General features: G+C 43.3%; 1 protein-coding gene and 1 pseudogene across 4 annotated transcripts in view; one reads left to right on the top strand and one right to left on the bottom strand.

Moving 5' to 3' along the window:
- The window catches only part of B3GNT7 (UDP-GlcNAc:betaGal beta-1,3-N-acetylglucosaminyltransferase 7), a 27,753-nt gene extending 14,647 nt beyond the window's left edge, over positions 1 to 13,106 (bottom strand). For all 3 annotated transcript variants that reach the window (XR_014220106.1, XR_014220107.1, XM_082224514.1), the window contains exon 1: positions 12,965 to 13,106. Coding sequence is in view for 1 of the 3 variants with exons in the window: in XM_082224514.1 (XP_082080640.1) it covers positions 12,965 to 12,975 (11 nt within the window). In the remaining 2 variants the exon portion in view is untranslated. The remainder of the gene's footprint in view (positions 1 to 12,964) is intronic.
- On the top strand, positions 13,080 to 21,000 carry LOC309532936 (NADH dehydrogenase [ubiquinone] 1 alpha subcomplex subunit 8 pseudogene; annotated as a pseudogene). The gene is made up of 2 exons: positions 13,080 to 13,194; positions 20,403 to 21,000. The product of its transcript is annotated as an NADH dehydrogenase [ubiquinone] 1 alpha subcomplex subunit 8 pseudogene (transcript).

The raw sequence follows: 21,000 nt of genomic DNA, 5'->3' as shown, positions 1-21,000 counted from the left end.
CAAAACTGTTGGGCATTGTGAATGGGCTTTGGGCTTGTGTGCAAACCTCTTCAGATTCCTTCCTTCCACAGTTTGAGGGAACCAGAGTTTAGTGTGACCTCCATATGAAGTAAACTATGGTTTGATAGACCTGGGGGGGAAAAAGGAGGAAGAAGAAGAGCATATCAGGCCAAGAAACCATTGCATTTGACCTGGGCCACTGCGCTCAGTGAAACTTCTACAGCATGCGTTCAAGGGGAAGGTTTAGTCTTAGCAAACAAATTTAATACGTAATTCAGCACTTGACGTGCATTCTGCTACTAATCCTGGCAAACAACCACATGCTTCAGACATTTTATGGCGCTTAATTGTATTTAAACAATTTTATTTTTTGATTACTGAAGCCTTTTCCACCCTGGGCTCCTTTGGAAGGTAGGGCAGGAAATAAATAAAGGTGCGTCCCTATCGTTCTCCTCCTCGATATGATGTGGGGCTGAAACAAGAGCTGATGGCCTAATCAGACTTTGTAAACCTTCACAAGGCCAGCCGCCTCACAGATCTGTAGATGGAGAGTCAAGGGACATATAACCCTTTTCTCCTCTGCTAGGTGCGCTAGTAGAGTATTTGCTGGGGGTGTGTGGGATTCCTCCACTGGCAGCTTCAGGGAAGAGATAATTCCCCAGGACTTCAGCAGGAGAGAAAAGGGTTAAATTTATCACCTGCTCTGATTCAAGGATTCCCCACACAGCTGGTGCAATTTGCATTTCTCAAATACCTGCAGGTTTCAAATACAGTACCCAGTGCTTTTTTCTGGGGGGGGGGAAGCTACCCCTAAACATTTTGTGAATCACAGTTTGACCTCATTGAGAGGCAGTATTTCAATATGAGTAGGAAAATGAGAGTACCCCATAACATATATTTTTTTTAGAACAAAAGCACTGCAAATACCTAAATGCAAAGATCAGGTTTGGCTCTTACTCAAACTTGGAGCAATATAGACCAGGTTTATTTTTGTTGAGCTTTTTTTTTTTTACTTTTTACAAAAACACCCAAGAAAAGTGATTATCCAGTTGACTTCTTTAAGATCTAGGACAAAGCCCCACCTTTTGGGGAACCCCCCCCCATCAATTCTACCTTTGAAATTCCAAAATCCAGATGTAGGACTACAGCTAGGTTTTTTCAGGGTTGAAGAGATATCTCTAAACATGTGGAAAAAAAGGCTTATATGGCTCAGGACCTCAATATCTTCAGGACCGCGTCTCCCCATATAAACCGACCTGGACCCTGTGCTTGCCATCTGAGACCCTTCTCTTATTTCCCCCATCCCAGAGAGATTTTGAGGGTGGCCTTTTCTGTGGTGGCTCCCCGACTGCTGTCCTTTTCCTCATCAATATTTGAATCGCAGAAAAAGGGAGGGGGAAATCAAAATTACGCTGGGCTATCACAACCCCTTCATTTTGGGACATGCTTGACATTTTATCTCGCCACTCTCCCCACACCCCTAAAGGTAACATTTGCAAACTCAAAACGGAACATTTTCAGCCTGCGTGTCAGGTCTCCATTGCTGTGGTAGGTCTTCTGCTTGTCTGCACTGGGCTAACTGGACCCTTGTTCTGAACCAGCAAGGCTCCCCTTTTCAAGAGCTCCTGCAAACTGAGAATTCAACAATCAGAAAAGAGGCACAGCTGGAATGAGAAAGATAAAACTGGACACGGCAGACGGAGAGAAGCAGAGTCGCTCCATCAGCAGCTTCTGATTTCTCCTCTCCTTGGTCTGTTTCAATTCCAGCTGGTTATTTCTAAGAACCTTGAATCCAAAAACTAATGTCTGAGTTTGCTTTTTTCCTCCTCCCTCCCAACCTCTTTTCGTCTTGTGCTGTGCTTTTTAGAATGTGAGCCTGAGAACACCTACTCTAGCATCCTGTTTCCAACAGTGGCCAACGAGGTGTTCCCAAAAAGGCCCACAAGCAAAGCAGGAAAGCAATGACCCTCCCCGCTGATTTGTCCTTCAGAAATCGGTATCTGGAGATACACCATGTCTGAACATGGAGGTTCCATTTAGATGACTAAAGGAAGAAACAAGAAGAGGTCAGGGATAGCAGCAGCAATCATCTGAGCATAAGTCATTTATCTTCTAGGGGGTCATAGCAGACCACAAAAATTGAGTCCACAGTGTGATGCAGCAGCAAAAAAACCTAATACTATTCTAGGCTGCTTCGACAGAAGTCAAGTGTCCAGATCACCAGGGAAGAATGGCAGATGAAGTTGATGGACTACATGGAATTGGCGGAAATGACTGGCAGAAACCGAGACCAGGGAGAAGAGTCGGTGGAAGAAGACTGGAAAAAAGTTTAAAGATATTTACAGAAATATTGTAAAATTAAGGAATGCTAGAAGAATGTTGGAACGAAGTGATAATGGCTTTAGTAGAAAGGTTATAAGGAATTAAGTACAAATAGATTAATAGAGTATTAAAGGAAAAATAAGGTTGAAATGTGTTAAGATAATTATAGGATAGGAAACAGGGGAAGATGGAAAGGAATTGCTGAAATAATTAATAGAAGTGGAATACAAAAAGGGAGGTGTGAGGAGGTCGTGGAAATATGTGAAAGAAAAATAAGATATTGAAATTTATTTATTTTTTCTTTTCTTTGTTGATGTGTTTTTAAATTGTTTTTGTTTTGTCTTGTTAGTATAATGTTTTAGTGTAAGGTAGTGTCTTTGTATTGTAATGTATTGTTTTTTCTTTGTTTTTTTTTTTGGTAGTGTTTAAATTGTTGTAAAAGCAATAAATATTATTTTTGTGTCTTCCAATACTTCACGATGAGTATTCTTGCTGCTGTTGTTGCATACATAAAAAAAGTTCTATCCTTCTTTAGCACCAATTGGCCGGCCATGCCCAGGACAAAGGCCTCTGGTTTCTTAAGGAAGGTATATTTAAATACCTTTTTCATTTCATTATAAATCATCTCCCAGAATGTCTTAATCCTTGGGCACGTCCACCAAAGGTGAAAGAATGTACCTTCAGTCTCCTTACATTTCCAGCATTTATTATTGGGCAAATGGTATTTTTTTTCAAGCTTAACTGGTGTCATGTACCACCTATAAATCATTTTCATTAAATTTTCTCTTAGGACATTACATGCCGTAAATTTCATACCTGTGGTCCATAACTGTTCCCAGTCAGCCATCATTATGTTATGTCCAACATCTTGTGCCCATTTAATAATAGCTGATTTCACCGTTTCATCCTGAGTGTTCCATTTCAACAGCAAGTTATACATTCTTGGCAAATTCTTGGTTTTTGGATCTAACAATTCTGTTTCCAATTTTGATTTTTCCACCTGGAAACCAACTTTTTGTCCAATTTGTATGCCTCCATTATTTGATAATAATGGAGCCAATCTCGCACTTTGTTTTTCAATTTTTCAAAGCTCTGCAATTTTATTCTGCCTCCGTTTTCAAATTTTTTTACACTTGCAGAAGTTTCAGGGCAGACATACAGCAACTTCCTGCTGAAATCCTGTAACTTTCCTTACAGCTAACGTTCTGGGATTATTCTTAATGTTTGTCCTGCTTCTGTTGCTCTATCGTGCGAGAGCTCCCCCCCCCCAAGACGGCAATCGTGCAACAGCATTGCAGCAGCATCACAGAACAACTGATAAAGCAGATTGACTTGTGGACGGTCCAGCATAAATCCACCGCTAATCCGCTGCTGATCGCCGAAAAATTGATGCTTTTGAATTATGGTGCTGGAGGAGACTCTTGAGAGTCCCATGGACTGCAAGAAGATCAAACCTCTCCATTCGGAAGGAAATCAGCCCTGAGTGCTCACTGGAAGGACAGATCCTGAAGCTGAGGCTCCAATACTTTGGCCACCTCGTGAGAAGAGAAGACTCCCTGGGAAAGACCCTGATGTTGGGAAAGATGGAGGGCACAAGGAGAAGGGGACGACAGAGGACGAGATGGTGGGACAGTGTTCTCGAAGCTACCAGCATGAGTCTGACCAAACTGTGGGAGGCAGTGGAAGACAGAAGTGCCTGGTGTGCTCTGGTCCAGGGGGTCACGAAGAGGCAGACACGACTAAACAGCAACAACAATGCACAACCACTGCATCAATGACGCAATGCAGAATGCGCTTGTAAAAAAAGGAAAACCCACCCTACTGGCCTGAAGGGGCCCTTGATTCAGCAGGAGGGCTATTCACACAATCTGAACTTTTTCTCATTGAGTGAGCAATCCCTGCTTGGGAGAAGACTCTGTGAGCTAGATGCAAGAGTTTAAAACAGAAGGACTCTTGTACACTGCAGCACGTCAAATACAAGATGAATATGGAAGGCACAACTTTAGACTAGCAAGCTTTGTGCCAACATTTTTTTAAAAAAAATATTTTTTTGAAAAAAACAACAACATACCACTATGTTTCATCCACTGAAGAAAATTACAGAGGTTGCAGAGACACGGTCTGTGATGCAGCCAAAGTCAAGCACAGTTGTTTTTCAGCAAGACTTGGGGCTTCACTGTGGCTGGATCAGGCCATCGCCCTGCGTTACGTTAGGCTGCAGCCTGGCAAAATGAGAAGGAATGGGAAAGGAAAACTACAAGCCCAGGAAAATCTGCCCTAAAGCGTAAGGGAGGTACTATCCAATGTTTCACACACCCCCCCACACACACTTTGAAGATTTATAATGTGCAAACAATAAGATGTGCAAAACAATAAAAATAAGATAAACTGCAAAAGGTGATGCACTCAGGAAATGAAATGCAATAAAGCCGTATCTACAGTTGTACAATATTACTTAAAATGTCTGTGGCTGTAACCAGATGACCTGTTTGCTTGGCATTCATCCTGCTCTGCTTCAAGGGAAGATAAGACAGTGTTGCGTTAAGCAAATGTTATATTACACTTTCCAGTGAATTTTTCTGGTAGTTGCTTCTGGGGAGATTCGATGGGCGTCGCGTCAGGTCAAGTGTCACTCTGATTCTTCCCACACTGGCAATTTCCCCGACCACTTCCCTTATCGCAAAAACGTATTATCTTGTCGGGGAAGCGGGTTCCTTGCGCAAGACCTCTCTGTCACCCGCAATTGTGCAGCCTGGATTTGCCGATATGGGAATAGCGACAGTCTGGAAGCGCCCTGGGCCATCCTTCGGGGGTCGCCTTCTTAAACAAAAGTGACTGTCCCAAATTTTTTGCTCTATAAGACTCACTTTTTCCCTTCTAAAAAGTAAGGGGAAATGTGTGTGCGTCTTATGGAGCAAATGCAGGCTGCACAGCTATCCCAGAAGCCAGAACAGCAAGAGGGATCGCTGCGCAGCGATCCCTCTTGTTGTTCTGGCTTCTGAGGTTCAGAATATTTTTTTTCTTGTTTTCCTCCTCCAAAAATTAGGTGTGTCTTATGGTCTGGTACGTCCTATACAGCGAAAAATACTGTACTTTTATATGCTGCGTCTATCTCTCTCCTTCATTTCCAGGTTCTCCCCCTCTTCATTTAATCCCCACAACAATCCTGTGAGGTACTTAGGCTGACAGAGGCAACCCAAGGGCATCCCATGTGACCCCAGCTTCATAGAATCACAGTTGGAACAAGGCTCCCAACTTCCTGCAATCCCAATGTAGGATTCGAACCCACAACCCTGGGATTAAGTGTCTCATGCTCTGCCGACTGAGCTATTCCCACAGGCTGAGTGGTCATTTGAACCCTGGTCTCCCAGATCCTAGTCCAATGCTCTAACCACAACACCAAGCAGGCTCTGATGACACAAAGGATAAATTATTTTTATTTTTACAGCAGCAGCAAGAATTCTCATTGCAAAGCACTGGAAGACACAAGATCTAGCCACCCTGGAAGAATGGCAGATGCAACTAATAGGCTACATGGAAATGGCGGAAATGACTGGCAGAATCTGAGACCAGGGAGAAGAGCTCGTGGAAGAAGATTGGAGGAAATTTAAAATTTATTTACAGAAACATTGTAAAATTTTTGTATGCTGATGACGTTGAAATGAACTGAAGGGGTTCTAGCAACAAGGTAAAATGTAAGATGGGATTGATAATAGATAAGTTAATTTGGATATGAATTTGCTGAACCAAATTTTGAAAAAGGGATACAAAAAAGGGAGGCGTGAGGAAGTCAGGAAAATAAGTTAACTAAAGATGAGAATTTAAAGAAAAAGAGGGAGTTTTGTTTTTTATGTGGTTTCTTTTTTCTTTTTCTTTTGTGTTTAATGTTTGTATTTTTGTATTTTGTGATTCTGTATTTTTCTGTTTTTATACTTTTTTTCTGAATTACTTTATTGATAAAACTTAATAAAATATTAATTTAAAAAAAAATATTTTTATTTTTATTTCGGTGGGGAAATCCACCTTTCCAGCACGTTACTAGATTACTCTTCTGAATGCTGCCAATCCTGGAAATTACACGAGAGGAACAGGCAGCTAAATAGCTAGAGTTTACTCATACAGTTCCTGGCTGCTGCCCTGACCCAGCCGCAGGTGTGTGGCTTTCTCCCCAGTTGTGAAATTAACACTTTCTTTCCATCAAAAGTGAAATAGAGACCCTCAGGCCTAATGCGTTACGGCTGGTGCTTGGAACGAAATAAACGAAACTTCAGCCTGGAACGATGAAATGAAACCTAAAAAGGCTAAATCTTGTGCAAGGGGAAGATAAGGAGAAGCCCTTCATAAGGGGAATTTCCTCCATATGTGGTGGACTTGTGCTAAGGTGAAAGCCTTCTGGGATATTATATATAAGGAATTGAAAAAGGTATTTAAGTATAATTTTAGTAAAAATCCAGATGCTTTTCTGTTGGGGTTAATTGGTGAGGAAATTTTTTAAAGAGTATTCTTGCAGCCGTTGTGTAAATTTGTTCATGTGTGCCACAACGGCTGCAAGAATACTTCTGGCCCAGAAATGGAAGCAGCAGGAACTTCCTACATTGGAAGATTGGCAAATAAAGATGGTTGAAAACGGGGAGTTGGCAAAGCTGACGGGGAAGATTCGGAATCGGCGAGACGAACTGTTTCAAAAGGACTGGAGCAAATTTATATCTTATATGAAAGAAAACTGTAAACGTTTGAAAACGTTTGTAGGTCTGAGTTGAAATGTTTGGTAATGTGAAAATAAGGAGCTGATTTACATATAAGCAGGTGAATGTCAAAAGAAGATATAAGGTAAAAAAGTGGCTATGGAAATGCGAAGAATTGGTAAAAGAGTTGGAAGTCAGAAAGAGGGAGGGAAGCAGGTCGATGCTCTGTTTGAGCAATGCTTTAAGTCATGGATTTGTGTAACGAAAATGTAATGAAATATGGAAAACTTAATAAAAATTATGATAAAAAAGGAGAAGCCCTTCGCATAACCATAGAATTGTAGAGTTGGGGGGTACCCCAGGGGTCATCTAGTCCAACCCCCTGAAATGCAGGAATCTCGGCTAAAGCATCCATGGCAGATGGCCACCCAACCTCTGCTTTCAGCCAGCAATTTAGATCCCAATGCACAAAATCTCCCCTGTGGCAGATCTGCCATTTCCTGTTGCTCTATGCAAAAAGAACAAAAGAAAACAGAAAACCGTAAGTCACCCGCTCAGAAGCTTTCAGCTATAAAACAGGCTCTGTGGTTTCTCATCCGTGGAAGCAGCAGGGGTCCGAATTAAGTGACAGCAGATCTTTAGAGGAGGAATTTAGGAGGGACAGTGTGGTGTAGTGGTTAGAGCATCAGACGAAGACCTGGGACATGAAGGTTCAACTCCCCACTTGGCCATGAAGGTCTCGCCTTGGGCCAGTCACTGCCTCTCAGCCTAACCTTCCTCACAGAGTTATTGTGGGAATTAAATGAGGAGGGAACCATCTACACCACCCTGAACCCCTTGGAGGAAAAGGTGGGATGAAAATGCAGTAAAATAATTGAACAGGAGGTGTCAAAAGACACATCCACGCAACCTAGTTATTGAGTGCCCATCTTCATTTGTTGCAGGGAAATTGGACTGTGTGTTCTATTTGATGAGCGGCTGCACTGTAGGTTAAACCACAGAGCCTAGGGCTTGCCGATCAGAAGGTCGGCGGTTTGAATCCCAGCAACGGTGTGAGCTCCCATTGCTTGGTCCCAACCTAGCAGTTCGAAAGCACGTCAAAGAGTCATGCTGGCGACATGACCCGGAAGCTTTACGCCGGCTCCCTTGGCCAGTAAAGCGAGATGAGCACCACAACCCCAGAGTTGGTCACGACTGAACCTAATGGTCAGGGGTCCCTTTACCTTTACCTTAATTCTTATATCTATATAAGATATAGATATATAACCTCTCCATTCTGAAGGAAATCAGCCCTGAGTGCTCACTGGAAGGACAGATCGTGAAGCTGAGGCTCCAAGACTTTGGCCACCTCATGAGAAGAGAAGACTCCCTGGAAAATACCCTGATGTTGGGAAAGATGGAGGGCACAAGGAGAAGGGGACGACAGGACGAGATGGTTGGACAGTGTTCTCGAAGCTACCAGCATGAGTTTGATCAAACTGCGGGAGGCAGTGGAAGACAGGAGTGCCTGGCGTACTCTGGTTCATGGGGTCATGAAGAGTCGGACACGACTAAATGACTAAACAACAATAATTCTTGCATGTTTGCGGGGAGGTTAGAGGGATGGTGTGTCAAAGGCAAGCGTTCCCTCCACACTGCCCTTTCCCTTATCCTTTTCACATCTTCACTTTCCTTATCGCAAAAAGTCTGATCTTCCGGGGAAGCCGGTTTGTTGCACAAGACCCTCCCAACCAGCTATTTAATGATGCAACAGCAGAGAGAACATTGGTAGCCAGTCACTGGAAAGGAAATTATTTCCCAACGAAAGGGGAATGGCTAAGTAAACTACAGTATGTGAGTACCTGGAGTTAGCAAAACTGACGGATTTAATAAGGCATAAATCAAAATTCTGAAATAATGGGAATGCTTAAACGAATATTTATACAAGCAGGGCTCAAATATGAAAGTTGTGCCTAGACTAACCTTGTGAAGAATATAGAGAACATAAATATTTGACTGATTAAGAAAGAATCTAAGGGAGGGAAATGATTGAAGAACAGATGTAAAGGCGAGTAAGATAACTAAGAGACGTGTGGTGAATGCGGTGGAAGTCTTTTATAATATTTTAACTAAGATTTATATATTGTAATGTTTGAAGCATGAATTTGGTAATATTATTGGTTATGAAAAGTATTTTCTTTTTTAGTTTGCATTTTGGAAAATATGTATAAATGTGTTTACAGTGCTATGTATTGTTTTTTGTTTCTTTTTCCTTTTCTTTTCTTGTAAAATTCAATAAAAAGTAATGATGGTGATGGAACCTGACTGGGCGGCTTGTGACCGAACCCCTCACAAAAACAGCCACCAACTTCTCCAGAGCGCCATACAGAGATGGTGTAGAGAAGGAGATCCTCCTCTGCTCCACTCTCAATCCTTCCGATTTCTGGAAGTTGTGTGAACATGTCCCAAATCAACTCACCCCTTTGTTACATGAGGAAGATGCAGATTTTGCTGCAAATTCACCTAGAGCTAACCCCCCCCAGGAGCCAAGATACACCAGCAGGCTGACATCTAGGGCAGCTTCCATATTTCCCAACAGGTAACACAAGATGGTGAGTCCCTGGCATTTCCTGGTAGGACTTGGGATGCCCCCTGTCTATAAACCCTGGAGAATTCCTTCCAGTAGCACCTTAAAAACCAACTAAGTAGTTCGTTACCAAACTTAAAACCATGGAGAGACCTGGTCTGAACAGAGACATTGGATTCTTATCTCATTATACATGACTAAGACATTTTTCACCTTCTCACCCCTTGCCTTTTCCTGTAAGACCTATTGCAGTCGTTAAGAGTTGTCAACAGGCTCATCTCAGCTATCTGCCAATCTCCCATTCCCACCACCCTTCTGAGTAATACCCCTCCCCACCTTCTCACTATATAGAAGGATCGGGCAACTTCTGTTTCAGTGTATCTGAAGAAGTGTGCATGCACACGAAAGCTCATACCAAGAACTAACTTAGTTGGTCTTTAAGGTGCTACTGGAAGGAATTTTTTTTATTTTGACTATGGCAGACCAACACGGCTACCTATCTGTAACTGAAACCCTGGAGAGTTAGCAGTCAACGTACAATACTGAGTAAACAAACCAACCCCCGTGTTGCAAAATACGAGTCAGCAATATCAAAAGCAACACAATGGCCAGAAACAATTGCAATGTGAAAAACTTTATGAAATAATTCAAAACATTGTAGTTGTTTCTGGCCATTGTGTTGCTTTTGATATTGCTAACGTACAATACTGAACTTGATGGACCAAACCGTATCCTGTGCAAAGGAGCTTGCAAAAAGGTTGGTGCCAGTGGTCTCTTCCTATCTTTAGCCAGGATGAACAGAAGGTCTGTTGTAGTTCATGAACAGACCACTGGCCAGTGTTCTAGCAGAGCCCATAAATGGACCTTGATTTGATCCAGCAAGCAATTGCTCATGCTTCGAAGCAAGTCTCTCATATTCTGGATTGCCAAGCAGAAAATCAGTGGCAGCTGAGTTGTTAAACTGGATCCACACTCCTGGCTCTGCAGATGTGTAACACAGCAGTGGACTAATATCCTAGTCTCTCTTTTAAAAAATAGTAATAATGAAGGAATAAATAAGAGTTTGGCCACTTGTTCTTCACTCCAACCACCCCTGGAACAATCAGCATCATATTTTGATTCGCAAGTTGCTCAAGGGATGGGCTAGCCTTATGACGACTCTGCGAAGTAGGTTGGGTTGAAAGTGTGTGACGCTCAGCACCAAGTCATCCACGGAGCCCTATGGGTAAAAAAAGGCTTGAACACAAGCCTTTCTGCCCCCCGCCCCCAGTCTACACCTGTGATCCAGTTACTTGGGAGTAAGCCCCACTAAATATAGGAAGACTGCTGCGTAATCATCAGACACAGGATCACACCATAAGCCGTAGGTCTCAGTAATCTTTTGATTTCAGGATGAAAACCTCAAACCGAGAAAATGCAAGGCTGGGATGGAAAGATAGGGTTGTTTCTGAGAAGGATCCGTTACAGGAAACTACAGTTGGCAAGCATTTTGGCCACCAACTTCTCTCTCTCTCTCTCTCTCTCTCTCAGCTGCAGATCTGCATTTCCTAACTTCCTAAATGCATTAAAAGTCCTACCCATTGATATGCTGTCAGCTAATAAGAGAAAATATAAAGAACTTTGCCGGAGCAATGCAACTCATATGCAATGCATATGACTCTCAGATCTGCATTTCCTAACTCCCTAACTGCATTAAAAGTCCTACCCATTAATATACAGTGGTACCTCGGGTTACATACGCTTCAGCTTACATATGCTTCAGGTTACAGACTCCACTAACCCAGAAATAGTACCTCGGGTTAAGAACTTTGCTTCAGGATGAGAACAGAAATCGTGCTACAGCAGCGCGGCAGCAGCAGGAAGCCCCATTAGCTAAAGTGGTGCTTCAGGTTAAGAACAGACCTCCAGAAGGAATTAAGTTCTTAACCCGAGGTACCACTGTACTGTCAGATAGATATACTGTCAGCTAATATGAAGAACTTTGCCAGAGCAATGCAACTCATATGCAATGCATATGACTCTCAGATCTGCATTTCCTAACTTCCTAAATGCATTAAAAGTCCTACCCATTGATATACTGTCAGCCAGCAAAAGAAAATATGAACTTTGCAGGAACAATGCAATGGGCCCATCGAGTCCAGCAGCCTGTGCTCCTAGTGGCCAAGCAGACAGACAGCACAGGGAACCTGCAAGTGGCTCCCAAAACCGGCATTCAGAGGTGCACTGCCTGACAGGGGAGGCAGAACATAGCCACTGTGGCCAGCAAGCCACTGGAAAACTCCCTTTGTTTCTGTCCTGAATCTCCTATCCTTCATCTTCCCTGGATGACCCTGTGCCCTAGGATTATGAAAGAGGAAGAAAAAAGTCTCACTGTCCATTTTCTAGACACCATCTCAGACATCTCTAGCCTTGTTCCCCCCAACCCTTTAATTCACTTTTTCTCTGAACTGAGAATTCCCAAACGCTGCAACCTTTCCGGGGGGGGGGGGTCGCCCTTTTCTGAACATTTCTCCAACTCCACAATAGCCTTTTCGAGGTCCAAGAACCGGAAATTTACACAGCATTCCGAGCGGGGTCTCGCCACCAGGGCAGCCTTAAGATATCGCCAGTTCTGATTCGGATCTCTCTCCTCTTAACAAATCCCCTAGTATGGAATTTGCACTTTACACCCTGCAGAGTTTCAACATCTTCATCCAGCCACCCCCAGGCCCACTTAACTTGTCACCTTTTTTTTTTTTTACAAGAACACTGAATCCCGGGCATAAAAAAATAAAATGAAATGGGATGGGGGCGAGTGAAGCAAAGCACAGAAAAAATGAATACAGTGGTACCTCGGGTTACATACGCTTCAGGTTACATACGCTTCAGGTTACAGACTCCGATAACCCAGAAATAGTACCTCGGGTTAAGAACTGTGCTTCAGGATGAGAACAGAAATTGTGCTCCGGCGGCACAGCAGCAGCAGGAGGCCCCATTAGCTAAAGTGGTGCTTCAGGTTAAGAACAGTTTCAGGTTAAGTACGGACCTCCGGAACGAATTAAGTACTTAACCCGAGGTACCACTGTACTGGGGCGGGTTACTCTGAAAACAAGAGCTGGAGTTGAAGAAATCCACTCTGCTTGCACGCTTTTAATCACAACTCCTAGGATGGTGTTTTAGCAGGAAAGGCAAAGGAAGGAGGGAGGATGAGAAAAACTCTCGCTGAAAAAGAAGAAGGATGGAGCCTTGAATTGGGATGCTCAGTTTAGCCAGCGAAAGATGGGAAGGAAGGAGGCGATTCTTTAAACGCGCGTCTTGGAGAGCAAAAAAAAGGACGCTCGGAGTTGGAGCAACGCACAGCTGGGAAAGATGCAAATCAAAAGGGTTTCTTTTGAGAAAGAGCTTCACTCACCACTGGAACATGCTGGGCGCCTCGGGGCCGGGAGAAGTTTCTCTGGCTTGGAGGAGCACAAAGAGAGGCGTCTCGGGGTCCCCACGCGGAGCGCAGGCGGCGGCGGCGGCTGGGGATGGCACCAGCTTCTGAGCCCGAGGAGAAGCGCCTCGCCGCCGCAGCCGCCGCCGGACCCTCCTCTCGCTCGGCCGAAAGGTGGAGCCAGCAAGGAGCGCGCCTCTCGCCCGCAGGTGCTTAACCCTTCCGCCGCTGCGGGGCTCCATGTGCGCGCGCGCGCCCGCCCACCCACCCGGCAGCTGCTAGAGCGAGCGAGCGAGCGCATCTCAGGGAAGGAGCTTCCAGGCAGTGCCGGATTGACGTACAGTATAATAATAATAATAATAATAATAATAATAATAATAATAATAATAATAATTAATAATGATTAATAATGATGATGATTAATAATGATAATGATGATGATAATAATAATAATAATAATAATAATAATAATAATAATAATAATAATAATAATAATACTTTATTATTTGTACCCCGCCCATCTGGCTGGGTTTCCCCAGGCACTCTGGGCGGCTTCCAACAAAGAATAAAAATACATTAAAATGTGAATGTTAGAATGATGTTGGATAGAATTTATCAGCTGTAATGATTAAGATAATTGGGGGGAGAGAGAGAAAGAAAGGTGTAGAATTAAGTGAAAATTAAGGACGAGGATTTGCTGAATGAATAATTTGAATTGGAATACAAAAAGGGGAGGTATGAGGAGGTCTGAGAAGTAGGTTAAGAGAAAATAAGTGAATGAAATTATATGTGTTTTTATTTTTGTATTTTTGTATTTTGCTTTTTTTGTATAATCTCTGAAAAGTTAATAAATATATTTATTTAAAAAAAATACATTAAATTGTCACACATTAAAAACTTCCCTGAACAAGCTCTCGTTTAGGGCCCCACGCTCTTGGGGGCACCCCCAAAATTTAAAGGAAACAAAAACTGGATGTACGTTTCCAAAAGATAAAACAAAAAACAAATAAAATAAAACCCGTGTTTGCATTATTAGGATTGTTATGAATAAAAAATCATTTTAAGTTAATAATTACTTCACTATAATATACTTCTTCTTAACTGTATTTCAATTCAACAGATACTTTGATAAAATACATGTTTTGTTATGTGCAAATGGCTTTAGATCCCTATTAGGTTCATCAATTGCCATATAGCATATATTCAACACAAAAAACGGGACGCGGGTGGTGCTGTGGGTTAAACCACAGAGCCTAGGACTTGCTGATCAGAAGGTCGGCGGTTCAAATCCCCACAACAGGGTGAGCTCCCGTTGCTCGGTCCCTGCTCCTGCCAACCTAGGAATTTGAAAGCACATCAAAGTGCAAGTAGATGGGAAGGTAAACGGCGTTTCCGTGCGCTGCTCTGGTTTGCCAGAAGCGGCTTAGTCCTGCTGGCCACATGACCCGGAAGCTGTACGCCGGCTCCCTCGGCCAATAAAGTGAGATGAGCGCCACACCCCCAGAGTCGGCAACGACTGGTCCTAAAGGTCAGGGGTCCTTTTACAACACAAAAAATAGCGACAATTTGTTGTTGACAAAGGACAGCTGGACATATAAAGGGCCCCGTTACCTTCAGTAGCTTAGGGCCTCATCAAACCTAAATCTGGCCCTGCTTCCAGGCTGCAAGCTTGCAGCTCACACAGCATTCTTCGGCAGAGAGTAGAATTGCATGGCCGGCAATCATGACCTGCTTTTGGAATTGATTTTTTAAAAAAGAATTTACATCACTGTGAGACCTGGGAAGGGGAGTCAGTGTACAGTGGCGGGTAGTTCCATCGGTTACAATTGCAAAAAGACTTTTTTGTTGTTGTTCAAAAAAGCAATCATAGAATTCCATTGGGGATGGAAGCCAAAGGTTGTCTAGGCCAAGCCCCCGCAGTGCAGGAATCACGGCTAAATGGGTTGAGTTACTGCAGACTTGGGCAACCCAGTTCCCTCCAGGTGTGTCTCTGGGGCCAATGGGAGTTGTACTCCGAAATATATGGGCAAAGGCTGCGTTAGGAGGTGGAGGTCTTTAAAAATATACACATATATTGCTTGCTCTTTTAAGATTTTGTCTTGTTGGAGGGGGTGCTGGGAGGTGAGAACTGCTTGATGTTGAACTCCAGCTCCCATCAGCCCCAGCAAGTGGGGTCAGTGGTCAGGGATTATGGGATTTGTAGTCCAGGAACATCAGCCCTGGTTCTCTTCCTAATCTAATGCCACTTTCCGTGTTGGAAAAGCCAGCTGTAGTCAGTTAAAATAAATTTTTGTTGTTGTTTAGTCGTTTAGTCATGTCCAACTCTTCGTGAACCCCTGGACCAGAGCACGCCAGGCACTCCTGTCTTCCACTGCCTCCCGCAGTTTGGTCAACCTCATGTTGGTAGCTTCAAGAATACTGTCCCACCATCTCGTCCTCTGTCGCCCCCTTCTCCTTGTGCCCTCCATCTTTCCCAACACCAGGGTCTTTTCCAGGGAGTCTTCTCTTCTCATGAGGTGGCCAAAGTCTTGGAGCCTCAGCTTCAGGATCTGTCCTTCCAGTGAGCACTCAGGGCTGATTTCCTTCAGAATGGAGAGGTTGGATCTTCTTGCAGTCCATGGGACTCTCAAGAGTCTCCTCCAGCACCAGAATTCAAAAGCATCCATTCTTCGGCGATCAGCCTTTTTGATGGTCCAGCTCTCACAGTTAAAATAAATACGTATGTGTAAAAATAGTTAATGCGTGGGAAAGCTGGCCACTGTGAGAACAGAATGCTGCGCTAGATGGGGCTGATTCAGCCAGCAATGTATCCAAGCAAACATTTTTACAGATGACCCAACCTGTTCTTCCAGGTTAATGAAAGCAAGGAGCAGCACCGAAAGCTCTGGGTGAACGGGATGCATTTCCTGCAATATTATGCCAAAATTTGCAAGTTCTAAAAAGAGGGCGGTTTTTAAAAGGTACTGTCAGAAATAGACTTGTTCCTTGGAGGTGATTGACGGGCTGTCAAATCAGCATATGCATATACAGTTGGAATTGTGAACAAATCATTTGACTCATTAGCATTTGAAACTTCCCTCTTCCCACCCAGAGTCCTCATAATAGATTTAATTACAGAGAGACAGTAACAAGGCCATATTCCAAGGTCAAAATATGCAGGAACCAGAAATTGGATTCCAGTCTTGAGCTTGGAGGCCGCATGAGCTATGAATACTTTCTGCGTAGAATTTAGTTCCTGAAGATACAAAATATTATTATTATTATTTTAAAAGTGGTTCTGGTTATGAATCGCATTGCATGGAGCGTCAACAGTAAAAACAACTTAAAACAATTCCATATATTGGAAGCCATTTCATATGTGAAAACAAGGTCTGGTCTGATGCAAATATGGATTGGGACAAATAAAATATCCAGCTTCAAAGGGGTTGTTGAAAAAAAGGAAGGTCTTCAACAGACACATATAAAAGACAATAGAGAGATATGGAAGGGAGTTCCACACTAAAGACTTGATTCCTATATTGTATGGAACAGACGTTCTGATAAAGATGATATCTGCAGGGGTTTTCTGGTCTCATGGATAAGAGATAAGAGCCAATGTCAAGCCCTTCAGTAGGTCAACGTCACCTTCTTAGTCCCAGGGATACACAGAAATTGAAATTATACATGTATAAAGGACCAGTCCAATTTGGTGTGCACAATTTTTTTGATCCTCGGAAATCTGTATCAGGCAAAACTGAAATGCAGCAGTTATACATGACTGAAAATAACTTTGTTATTTTACCCAAACTAGGATCGCCCTTGGACTTTTAAAGCACTGGTTCCCAGAGTGAGAGGTACAACTCCCTGGGCGGCAGTGAGATTTCCTGGAGATGTAAATGAGCATCAGACTTTGAGAAGCTGGTATACCTGGATCAAGTTCATCCGTTTTGTTGGATTAAACTAACTAGTTTCAATTGGAATTCAAATCAATGTGCAATTAATTGTTTTCTGTTTTGAATTTTATGGTGTTATCATCTTCCTTCATGCAAACCGCCATTCTGAATAATGTTTTTTATAGGGTTGGGCAGGGAGCTCTGTGGATGAATTTTTGGAACCATGGGGTCAGAGGCACGAAAAAGTTTGGGAACTACTGGTTTGAACAGACCTTTAGCCTGATGGGCTCATTTGCCTGTTGTTGTTGTTTAAAGATCTGCGTTTTCACAGGCCGATGATTGTGTGTGTGTGTGTGTGTGTGTGTGTGTGTGTGTGTGTGTGTTGCATATATGTGTTTTGTGTTTCCGTTTTGTTAGCTATCTTGGCCAGTGTGGAAAGGCAGAAAGAAAATATAAATTAATAAGCAAAGACTGACATGCAGCCAGATCATTACCGGATCCTGTGGAAAAGTTCTAATGAGATCCTTAATGAGAGAGCAAGAGCAAGAGAGCATAGAAACCTAGTCTCTCAGTTTGTTTAAAATGGTCTCTGATCAATCTAGCTTTAACTGTGGTCTTATTACTCAAACCAGGAAACATTGCTTAAAGATTAGTGATTGACCATGTTTGCAATGAGCAAACATTATGTTGGGAATCAGAAATTTGGGTGGGGATTTAGCTTTCTTTATCTGTGGACTTTTGTAATAAATTAACCTCAGTTTTTTTTTCCCTGGAACGGTTCCTGTATTTAAAGCCTCAGACCTCAGTCCGATTGCTGATAGAACTTCCACAGCAGAGCTTCCCAAACTGTGTGTTGCAATACATTAGTGTGTCGGCTATAGTGTGTGGTTGTGTCGTGTGAACACTCCACGAGTTCCTCTCGGGGCCGGAAAAGGGTTAGTTTAACCTCCTCCTTACTAGTAAAACAAAATTACTGTGTCGTGAAATGATGCGCGTCTAAAAAGTGTGTCACCAGCATGAAAAGTTTGGAAAGCTCTGTTCTACAGAGTTCGCCTAATTCAGGACCAGGGTAGACAGTAAAGGTAAAGGTAAAGGGACCCCTGGCCATTAGATCCAGTCGTGACCGACTCTGGGGTTGCGGCACTCATCTCGCTTTATTGGCCAAGGGAGCTGGCGTACAGCTTCCGGGTCATGTGGCCAGAATGACTAAGCCGCTTCTGGTGAACCAGAGCAGCACCCGGAAACGCCGTTTACCTTCCCGCCAGAGTGGTACCTATTTATCTACTTGCTTTTGAACTGCTAGGTTGGCAGGAGCAGGGACTGAGCAACGGAAGCTCACCCCATCGCGGGGATTCGAACCGCCGACCTTCTGACCGGCAAGCCCTAGGCTCTGTGGTTTGTATATGCAGATAAATAATTCTGAGAGACCTCCTGCTCCTCTTGGAGTGCAGAGTGCCTTTCTTTCCCAGTGCATCCCCACCCCACACAAATGCAGAGGGCAATTGCAAAGTGATTAAATCTGTTTAAAGTACCAGATTATTCCAAATTTTGTGCAGGAGACCAGATTTAGCAAAGTGCAAAGCTGCCACTTTTGCAAGTGGAATGTAAAATGCGTAGAATGTTTGTTTCACACAGGATAAAAATCAGTATTTTAGTGTGACAGCGCCTGTACTATGCAAACTCCCTGCTTTTACTGTATTGTTCTCAGCACCTACTGAATATATTTCTGTTAAAGAAAGCCGACTCAGACATACTGTTTTATTTCATTATATATATTTGTTTTTTTAAGTATCTATCCTCTTAACCCCTTCCTGTAGCCCTGGCATCTTAAGCATCTAGACTGGGTAATCTCTCACACTGGGCAACATTTTAATTCTAGACCGCTGACCAGATTTGTTCGTAATTTATGATTTTCACTTCCGCAGGCTTAGCTTGCATGGCTGGTTACTCAGAAGTAAGTCCCGCTCGCTCCCAGGTAAGTGGGTGCAGGACTGCTGCCTAAATTCTGCAGAAAACACTGACCTGAAACTCCTCAGTTAACACAAAAGCACAGCATGAAATGAAACGATCCTTATCAAACCAGAAATCCATTTTGCTTAATACTTAATTCTGTGAGGAATGTTAGGGGCTGCTGGGTGTCATTTTAATCAGATACTCTGGATTATTGCTTTCAAAGCATGCCTAGTTTCAAAATGTGCATGGTAAACTAGGAAGCAGTTGAGCTGCCAACCTTTTTTCGGGCAAGGCTCATGTCCTGTGCCTTTAACAGGAAGGTGAAAGGTGAAAACTCAGCAGGCCTTGCTTTCTTTAGCAGGCAGAATGTGCCATACCTGGCTTGAAAGTTGGCTTTTGAGGCCAATGGGAAGCACAGAGGATCTTTACTATTTATTTATTTTTTAATAAAAGCATCAATTCTACCTTCCCTGAAATTTCAGAGAAGGGCCCAAGGTCCATTTGAAGCAGATTGCTTTGCTCCAGGTAACTTGGAGTTGGCCCCTGTTGTAAACAAAAATTGCCCTTTTCCCTTATGGGGTATCCAAGAGCCCATATAGAGTCCTTACATAGGTTCCCTATTGTTAGGAGAGAATAACAGAGGCCAGCCAGAGAATATTGAGAAGCAAAGCAGCTTGTAAACCTGATCTTTATTGATCTGTTGCAACAGGGTGCTCCCCTCACACGCAGGAAAGGAGGAGGACCCAGAACAATGGCGTGCAAGGCCTTATAAAGACTTTTGAAATTGCGACCCTGTAGATCAAGACCACCCCCAGAAACATCATACATACATCACAGAAGGGGTGTAACCCAAGACCACCCTCAGATACATCATAGCTACATCACAGAAAAGGCGGTCTACAACAGAAATTTGAGTGCGTTGTTTATCTCCTGTCTGCCAGGTTACCTTGATTGAATCATAGAATCATAGAATCCTAAAGTTGGAATAGACCACAAGGGCCATCGAGTCCAACCCCCTGCCAAGCAGGAAACACCATCAGAGCACTCCTGACATATGGTTGCCAAGCCTCTGCTTAAAGACCTCCAAAGTAGGAGACTCCACCACACTCCTTGGCAGCAAATTCCACTGTCGAACAGCTCTTAATGTCAGGAAGTTCTTCCTAATGTTTAGGTGGAATCTTCTTTCTTGTAGTTTGGATCCATTGCTCCGTGTCCGCTTCTCTGGAGCAGCAGAAAACAACCTTTCTCCCTCCTCTATGTGACATCCTTTTATATATTTGAACATGGCTATCATATCACCCCTTAACCTCCTCTTCTCCAGGCTGGATTGCCTGGGTAGCCTGGCCAATCTTTTGTGATGATAAATACTTCGTTCCTGGGCCAGGTCACAGGCTCACACCCTATTTGTATCTTAAATGTGCCCTTAAGACAGGATTTGTGAGGAAAGAGACAATGGGGAGGTTTCCCACTTTGACCTTGCAGAGAAAACATTTGCTCAGTTTAGGAATCAAAATGGTTCCAGGTCGGTCTTCCTGTGCTGATCTATGTAGGTGCTTGGTTGGTACACTTATGAACATTACCATATATCTAAGACCTCAAAATTCCTATCACAGAGGTGAATGGAACCTCAGCCGTTCTGAAAGCAGCAGCTCATCATTATGGCTCACAGTGTGACAAGCCCAACAAGGAGTTCATGCTTTGCCGCTGGGAAGAGAAGATCCCACAGGAATGTTTAAAGGAAGGCAAGGAAGTGAACAAGTGTGCAATGGACTTCTTCAGGCAGCTTAAACTGCACTGTGAGGAGCCAATTACCCAATACTGGACTTGCATTGACTATAATAACCTGCTAGAGCTTCGCCACTGGCGCAAGCAGCAGCAGGTCTTGGATGAGTGGGTCCTGGATAAGTTGGGCTGGGTGAGACCTGATCTGGGACAGCTGTCAAAGGTCACTAAAGTGAAGACTGACCGGCCAGTGAGAATGAGAATCCCTATCATTCTAGGCAAAAATCACAACCAAACCCACCAACTGAAGGCGAGTTGCAGGCGTCCAAATATGGAAGCAGGTTGTCATTCTTTAACTTTTAAACTGGCTATCTGGGCTCCTTCAAAACAACGCCAGACTTCTTGATAGCTGTAAATAACTCTTTCCTGGTGTGTTTTGAATGCCGTCTGTATTTGGTAATTATTATG

This window comes from Podarcis vaucheri (assembly GCF_965113315.1).
Source record: "Podarcis vaucheri genome assembly, chromosome: 5".
NCBI lineage: Eukaryota > Metazoa > Chordata > Lepidosauria > Squamata > Lacertidae > Podarcis > Podarcis vaucheri.
This window is presented reverse-complemented; position numbering and strand designations above follow the sequence as displayed.